The sequence below is a fragment of the Neophocaena asiaeorientalis genome, unplaced genomic scaffold (genome assembly GCF_003031525.2).
Source record: "Neophocaena asiaeorientalis asiaeorientalis breed wild unplaced genomic scaffold, Neophocaena_asiaeorientalis_V1.1 scaffold648, whole genome shotgun sequence".
Classification (NCBI taxonomy): domain Eukaryota; kingdom Metazoa; phylum Chordata; class Mammalia; order Artiodactyla; family Phocoenidae; genus Neophocaena; species Neophocaena asiaeorientalis.
This window is the reverse complement of record NW_020172781.1, coordinates 3,254,268-3,263,275: the sequence shown is the minus strand read 5'-3', so window position 1 is coordinate 3,263,275 and position 9,008 is coordinate 3,254,268. Positions and strand designations below refer to the sequence as shown.

Here is a 9,008-nt window from a genome sequence, read left to right as displayed (position 1 = left end):
AAAAAAAAAAAAAAAAAAAAAAAAAAAAAAAAACTAAATTCTAGACAGATTAAAGATCTAAATGTAAAAAACAAGTCTTAAATTTTTATAATTAATATAATTATAATTAATACAGGAAAATATCGTCATGACCTGGAGGACAGGCTTAAGCAAAACATAAAAGTCAAATCATAAAGGGAATGATTAATAAATTTGACTTCACTAAAAGAACACACCTCTGTTTGGTAAAAGAGTCCATAAACAAAATGAAAATATAATACCATCAAGAATGTGTAAAAGAAAACCTCTTACACACCAATAATAGGTGAAGGATATAAACAGAACTTTCTATAGTGCCTAAACTGGTTACAAACTGTAGTAGCTTAAATTAGTGAATAACCACTTCAGGACTCTAATACCGATCAGAACTCTGATATCTTAGCTGCTGCTGTTGGGGAGAAAATCATCTGCAGGCTATGGAAGTTTCTGCTAAAAACGCTGTTATATTTATGTATCAGAAGGATTCTCAAAAAACCTCCATGTTAAGCATTTATACCTCCTCCTTCTTAGGCAACAAGCATGGCCCATATCTCGCCTTTCCTCGTGAAAGTAAGGCCCACTGTATTCTTTCTACTTTTGATATAGTTCGGAGGATAAGTGTTTAACATGTCCTACACCCCCACTGTCAACGCTATCATAGTATGACTTTCTAACTTAAAAAGTGAATTATACTCTCTCCAGATATGTCAACCTGAGTTTCACAAAAATGAGTCTCACAGAAATTTAGGAGCTAGAAGAGAATTTAGAGGGCATTTTGTCCAAATGAGCAAATAAACTGGGATAAGGGTATCCCCAGGATATATGCAGCAGTGTTGGTTCTAGGTGCTATAGAATAAACCTGACTCAACTCCTAGGAGGGTCAATTTTACACAAATAGTTTTGAGTAGAGATTTGACTACTAAACAAAATATTTTTACATGTCAATATGTGCTGGGGACACTTCAGATTCTTCCACTCTCTCAAATTAGAGAATAAGCATTGGACAAGATGCAGAAATCTCATCTACATGAGGAGGACATGATAATTATGATGGCTACCATTTATTGAGCACTCACTGTATGCTAGACATTGTGGTTAGAGCTTTACATACATTAACTCATTTAGTCCTCGTAACAGCATCAGATAATAGTAATAGTGTAATTGTTTCCATTATACAGAGGAGGAAACGACGATTTTAAAAAGTGGAAAAACTTTCCCATACTCACTCAGCTAGTAAATAGCAGAGATGGTGTCTGGTCCCAGGGCTGTCTGGGATCCAAAGTCTGTGACCTTAATTGCTGCCTCAGAAATTTGAAATTGAGGCACAGGAACCTTCATCAGTCTTGAACCGGAAGAGCCTTAATTAAGTCACATATCTTTCTGTCCCTCAAGTTTTCTCAGCTATAAAATTACAACAGTACCCATCCCTTCCTTCATCATAATGAGGATCCAGAAGCTTATGGGATACATATGCTCACAGCATCCTAATTTAGAGCTGAAAAGAACGCTGATCACACAAACACTTGAACATGAATGTGTATGGCAGTCTTATTCATAAAAGCCAAAAAGTGGAAACAACCCAAATGTCCATGAATTAATGAATCAATAAACAAAATGTGTTATATCCATACAATGGAATATTCTTCAACCATAAAAATGAAGTATTGATATATGCTACAATGTGGATGAACCCTGAAAACATTATGCTAAGGGAAAGAAGTCAGTCACAAAAAGTCACATATGTATGATTCTATTTACATGAAATGTCCAGAACAGACAAATCCATAGAGACAAAAAGTAGATTAGTGGTTGCCAGGGGTCAGGGTGTCAGATAGGGTGTTAGGCGGAGTGAGGAGTGACTGCTAATGGGTACGGGCTTCCTTTTTTGGGGGGTGTGAAATGTTCTATTGTATACTTAGATAGTGGTGATGTACACTTTTAAAAAGTAAATGTTATGGTATATGAATTCTATCTCAATAAAGCAGTTATTTAAAAACAAAAACAAAAAAAACATGGCAGCAAAGAAATACATTTAAAAATACTTTGGACAAATAAATCAACTATACTTCAATAAAAAATACTTTGGACAAAAGCATCACAGACATATACTACATTTTAGATATTATACATTTCATGCTTATAAAAACACATTATATACATTGTTAGAAAAGCATGGCCTTCTACTACTTTTGCTGGTTGTTAACTTGTCCTAGGAGAATCTTAATTCACTTCAAAGTACCCAATTCCTCTAGTTCCTGAATACCCAGTTAATAAAATGATAATAAAATGCAATCTAAACTGGCTGCTGATGGAAACCCAAGGGGCTTGGCCTGCTTAAAAAGAGAAAGGGAAAAAAAGCTGCAAAACTCACCAAGGGCCTACATTCAAGGCCAGAGAGGACAACAAGAATCTAGATCTAGTGGAAATGTTATCCTCCTATATTCCTTTGGGAACAGCTTATCAGTATTTTCTACAGAGAAATTAGGCAGAGGAACCTCAACTATAAAGATACTCCCTTAGTAAAATAACCATCAACACGGAAACATATTAACTTCATATTCTGCTTAACATAAACACATTACCTCATTTTCATTTCAACAGTACTTGCATGAGGTACAAATTTTTACCTCCATTCTATTTATTTATTTTTAAATTTTATTTATTTTATTTATTTATTTTTGGCTGCATTGGGTCTTTGTTGCTGTGCAGGCTCTAGAGCACAGGCTTGATAGCTGTGGCACATGGGCTTAGTGCTCTGCGGCACGTGGGACCCTCCCGGAACGGGGCACGAACCTGTGGTCCCCTGCATCGGCAGGCGGATTCTCAACCACTGCGCCACCAGGGAAGCCCCCCAACCTCCATTTTAAGGATAAAGAAAGGGGGCTTCCCTGGTGGGGAAGGGGGCTCACCCTGCCTCAAGAGAAGCCACCGCAATAAGAAGCCCTTGCACTGCAACGAAGAGTAGCCCCCACTCACCGCAACTAGAGGAAGCCTGTGCGCAGCAATGAAGACCCAATGCAGCCAAAAATAAATTTAAAAAAATAATTTAAAAAAATAAGTATAAGGAAAGGGGGACTTCCCTGGTGGTCCAGTGGCTAAGACTCCATGCTCCCAGTGCAGGGGGCCCGGGTTTGATCCCTGGTCAGGGAACTAAATCCCACATGCCGCAACTAAGAATTCACATGCCACAACTAAGAATTCGCATGCCACAACTAAAGATCCCACGTGCCGCAACTAAAGATCCCACATGCTGCAACTAAGACCTGGTGCAGCCAAATAATTTTTTTTAAGTAAAAAATAAAAATAAGGAAAGGGAAGCACAAACAAGGTCACCCAGTTAATGAGAAGCAGAGTCAAGATTCAACATTCCAAGCTCAGTGTTCTCGCTATGTCATATTAATATTTGCTTTCTCTGGCCACCTATCTTTCACCAGATCAGAAAGCAGAGTTGAGTCAGCTTCTGCTCACATTATTTTGTAACATGAACTTAGCTCCCAAGAAATAATTTCCTCTTAAATTGTTCTGGTTTGTTGTATTCCTTTCGTAAGTCACCATTAAGAAACACTAGTTCAGAATAATTATGAATTTTTTTTGAACAAATAAATCAATCTGGCCAGGCCTATTTGGTTAATCTTTCATGAATAATGAATAAAGCCTCAAAAACGTATAAAATCTTGGAGTTCCCTGGTGGCACAGTGGTTAAGAATCCGCCTCCCAATGCAGGGGACATGGGTTCGAGCCCTGGTCTGGGAAGATCCCACATACCGCGGAGCAACTAAGCCCGTGAGCCACAACTACTGAGGCTGCACTCTAGAGCCTGCGAGCCACACTACTGAAGTCCGTGCTCCACAAGAGAAGCCACCGCAATGAGAAGCCCGCGCACCGCAACCAAGAGTAGCCCCCACTCGCCAAGTAGCCCCCGCTTGCTGCAACTAGAGAAAAGTCCGTGCGCAGCAATGAAGACCCAACGCAGCCAAAAATAAATAAATTTATTTTAAAACCCCCCAAAAAACCTATAAAATCTTACAAGGATACAGATTCCCTTCCCGGTTGCTAAAAAAGGTTTTAGAACTGAGTCAGAAAGGCTACTGAGCTGGCCCTATCATGTCTTCTTGAAGAACTTGTCCAGCTCTTCCCTACCAGCCAGTCAAATGGTGATTTGATTCCCTAGATGAGAAACCTGCAGGCAAAATCTTTAGCTCCACCTACCACCTGAATTCTCACCTTCACGTTCTGATAGCTCCTGCAACTAGCTATTTTCCAAGTTATTAGGCATCTCTCTCCTTCTGTCTCTCCCCTGCCCCCTCCCCCAATCTCCCTCAAGATACCCTGTTCCACTCACTCCTTCCATACCTCTCCCTCTTCCTCTCCGTTTCTCTAGTGGTAGCATTTACTTTACACTTCCCTGTGAGGCATGAAGGTTTTGACCAGTCTCAGGGTTCCCATGGGAAGCAACTATGACAAAAACTAGTAAAATAACTTCACATGCTGCCCTAGCTAAGCCTTTCCCAGAGACTTAAGCATCAAACATTAACCATGCAGACAAGGGCAGTGCTCTCCTGTGAACGTTTGTGCTTAGGGATTTTATCAGAATAGTTCTTTTTCCTCTGGTAACTGAACTCGTTTTATTTTCAACTTGTAAGAAGGTCTGAGGTATGATAGTAAATCCAGCTCTTAATTTTCAAAAGTAGGTGGCTTTAGAGACCAGGGCATAAACAACATTCCTGCATTTGTTAAAAAGTATGTTCTGTATTTAAATTAGATTTCCACCTACTCAGCCCTCAAACTCCTTCTTTGCAATGATTCTACAACCTTGACTTCGGTTAATTAATACATCCATGACACCGCCCTATAAAGGTACAAATAAAGAACCTTTACTTAATGTGGAAATAAAGAGAACAAATTTTATATACAGATACACATACCTCCCTTCATATTTAAAGAATAAGAAGGAGTGTACATTCGCAAATGTAGTACCAATGAAAATCATTTGCTCTAGAAAATTGCCCTAAGCTTTTCAATTTAAAGATGGCACCATTTAACATTTGAACTAAATGCATTAACATAATTTTACCAGTGACAGACTTTCGCTAGGTAAAAGAATCACAGACTTGTAGAGATATAAGGAACATCGAATCACTAAGCAAACTCTTACATTTTAAAAATGAGAAAACTCCCAAGTTAAGTGACTGCCAAAGTCCCACAGCTGACTAGTGACAGGCAAGGGGCTTTGCTCCTGACACCTAGTTCACCACAGCTGAAATTCTTATAGGTGAAAAATACTTCATTTGATGATATCAATACCAAAGGCAACAAAAATCAGAACTACTCTTACCTTATATATGGTTGATGTTACACAGAAACTCTGCTTCAACTTTTAGTATTTTATACCATAAATTCTTAACTTATGACTCACCCTGCTGAGTTGATCCAATAACCTTTGGTTCTGTTCTGATAATTCCTGGACAGCCCGTGTTTTTTCTCGATCTGCTTCCCGTAGATGAACCTGCTGCCTCTCCAACTCATCCTGAAGCTGTTTCACATCACTCTCCAGCTCGGACACACGCCCTTCCCACTCCCCTTCTCGGTTCTCAAATCGTCTTCTTAGTTCGTGTTTCTCTTGCTCTAAGTGCTGGGTGAAAAATGAAGAGGATTTTAAAACCATTAAAAATTCCAGGGACTTCCCTGGTGGTCCAGTGGCTAAGACTCTGCGTTCCCAATGCAGGGGGCCCAGGTTCAGTCCCTGGTCAGGCAACAACACCCCACATGCCGCAACTAAGATCCCACATACGGCACCGAAGACCTGGTGCAGCCAAATAAATAAATAAATATTTTTTTTAAAAATCCAGATCCTTTCATTTTTCTCTTTCACACTCTTCTAACTTTTCTTTTTCCTAGTCAGTCAGCACAACAAAACACTCTGCCACGCAGAAGTTGCCCATTACACAGCTGCAAAAATATTCCCTTCTTCCAGAGTAGGGAAGGCTGATTTCACAAACAGAATGACATTCATACTGATAATACTTAATGTTTACTCTTATCCTTGGGAATGGGGGTTCTAGACTTAGGAACTCACTTGAAATTTAGTAAATCATCCGTTAATTGGTGAAATATACATTTAAACAACTTAAAATGAGTCCTTAAGAAAATATCTTTTGCTGTCATCTATTATGCCTGGCATAATAGCAGGCACTTAGAATCACAGAATTTTCAGAGCTAGAAAGAACTCCAGAGATGCTTCAGATTAACCACCTTTTCTTACAAATGAAGTAGCAGAAGATAAGAGATTCAATAACAAGCTCAAGGGAGAGCTGGGATTTGTGTCTTAGTCACTTGACTTTGTTTAATGCTCTAAATCACAACTCAATATTTCCTGCTATATATAGCATTGTATTTCAAAATCATTAAGGCAAGTTCAGATTCAGGCCCACTTTATTAAATCATGACTTATTAGCCTTGCATATTTATTTCTGATCTTTTCATTCATTCTTGAGTGCCTGTTATAGGCTAGCCACTGACATAATGGTCCTTACCTTTAAGGAGTTTCCATTCTAGTGGGAGAGGTTGATAAAAGTATTAAATTGTACAGCGTGACAAATGGTATGCAGGAAAAGTACAGATGGTTTGAAGTAGCAGCTCGACAGAAAAGAACTCTTTTGGATTGAAGGAAATAAGAACATCTTTTTATTTCTGTGAGATAAATACAAATTTGTCTTTTCAGAGGAAAGTATGTTCTCCTACTTAAAAAGCCTAGTATGTACAAAAAAGCCAAGCTATACCTCAGGGAATATATGAAATGTAAAGCAATGGTCCTCAACTTTTGTTGCTGTCAGAAAATCTCTGGTATAACTGTTCAAAATATATCCACCTAAATACTAATTCCAAAGATATGATTCAGTTAAGAACGGGATGTGGCCTAGGCAGGCATCTATCTATCTATCTAGGTTCTATTGGAAATTCTGATGCACTGAAGGTTGATATCAAGCACTGAGATTGTCTCAAAAAGCTAAGATGAGCATTTGAATCGTCACCTTCAGAGTACTCAAACATCTTTTCACCTTGGGAACCTACACTCTTATTCTACCCAAGTTCTCATCTTTCGAATGTTTTTTGGAATGCCTCTTTTGGAAAGCCCTAAGGGCCAGTGCATAGTTATACAAGAATATCAGTCCCATTACTTCACATCTGAGATGTGTCTAAAAAGAGATTATCTCATTTCATCTTGCCATTTTATTCCCCTAATTTGCTCTGAGTGACTTGTAAATGTTTCGGAAAGTCTAATTTACCCCCAAAAGATGCAAATTTACCATGACAGAGCAGTCAGAAAAATTAAAATTCTGAGAACATCAGCAAAGGCAGTTTTCACTGAAATAAGTGTATAGCCTCCAAAGTTGACCACTTCAAGGGAATAATTAATTTTGATATAGCCACTCTGGTATATTTGTTGAAAAAGTCACATTATAGTTATACTTTATACGGCCTCAGTTTTGAGCACAGGGGAAAAGGAATGACGAGAGGGACTTGTACTCCTCAGCATGAAAATTTTCTGCTCTACGCTTCCCTCACTTTGCTAAACTTCCAAAAATGAGAATGCTTTAGTCACTATACAAATTTCAGAAAGATGAAATGCAGAAGTAAATGGTAATTACCAGCCTAAAACTGTGATACTTGGTTTTATTGAGTTTTTCCGAAATGGAAAAGATTGAGCAGAAGGAAGCAGCAAGAACTCAGTAATCACAGTGTTACTGAGAGGCCAGATAAATTAGGTTTGTGTTCTGAAAGAACAGAGAGACTTAAAAATATTCAGCAAACAGCTGTTAGTGAACAGCCCAACCAAGCAACTAAAACAAGCTAATCCACTTGCGGGGGGTGGGGCAGGGTTGAGGACAGGTGGTGCTGATCAGTCTATTTTGTCCTTATATTTCTTTGCACAAGTGATAAACTTCCTAATTCAGGTTTCCCAATACTTTAATTAAAAAAATCAAGACTTTCCTATTAATGAACATACAGAATTTAGCCTTTTGTCTACTCTGAGAAAAGAAAGGTTTCTCCTAGAATTATACTTTCAATTAAGTGCTAAATTAACCAGTAAACTCTAGGCAGAGTATCAGCAAGTGTGGAGGTCAGGCTCTGCCCATGCTATTCCCTGCTTCTTGGCATTATATGGTATTTTAAAAGGTAATATCTACAGCTGAAACTAATATAATGATGTATGTCAATTATACCTCAATAAAAGAAAAGTTAATGTCAAAACTATCAAGGTCATCAAAAACAAGGAAAGTCTAAAAGTGTTACAGGAAAGAGGAGACTAAGAAGATACACAAACTAAATGCAAGGTGGTATCCTGGAACAGAAAAAGACATTTGGCAAAGGCTAAAGAAATCTGAATAAACTAAGGATATTAGCTAACAATACTGTATTAGTATTGGTTCATTAATTATGGCAAGTATACCATGCTAATGTAAGATGTTAATAATAGGGGAACTGGGGGCAGGGCATATGGAAACTCTCTGCTGTGCCATCTTTCCAATATTTCTGTAAATCTAAAACCATTCTAAAAAACAGTTTATTTAAAACTCTGAAAAAACAAAAGTTAATATCATTAGCCCACCTAAAATTGCTTGTTACAGAAATGGATTTATGCAAAGAACCAAAAAAGCAGTGCTATTCTCTCAGGTCCAGGATATGGTTCTTAAAAAATACAAAGAAAAATACTATTTTTTAAGTGGACCAAGCACTGAATGCAAATAAGGCCCCCTGCGTTTGTTTACCTAAATGTACTACCCAATTATGAATCATTTTCCCCTTACTTGTTTTGCTTCTTAAAAAAGAAAACAGTGCTAGAATCATTAGAATTGGCCTAGGGAAGGGGGAAGAAAATGTAATTGAGGAAAGAGATTACCTCTGCAGTAAGAGATAATTCACTCTCAGCTAGAATGGGAAAAAAGGGAATCCTGGACTTTAAAAACATATATATATATATATATATA

At 38.0% G+C, this 9,008-nt stretch overlaps 1 protein-coding gene across 3 annotated transcripts in view; it reads right to left on the bottom strand.

The window, feature by feature from the left end:
• BICDL1 (BICD family like cargo adaptor 1) overlaps positions 1–9,008 on the bottom strand; it is a 97,739-nt gene that overhangs the window by 84,821 nt on the left and 3,910 nt on the right. For all 3 annotated transcript variants that reach the window (XM_024741380.1, XM_024741381.1, XM_024741383.1), the window contains exon 2: positions 5,435–5,650. In XM_024741380.1, the coding sequence (XP_024597148.1) occupies positions 5,435–5,650 (216 nt within the window). The remainder of the gene's footprint in view (positions 1–5,434; positions 5,651–9,008) is intronic.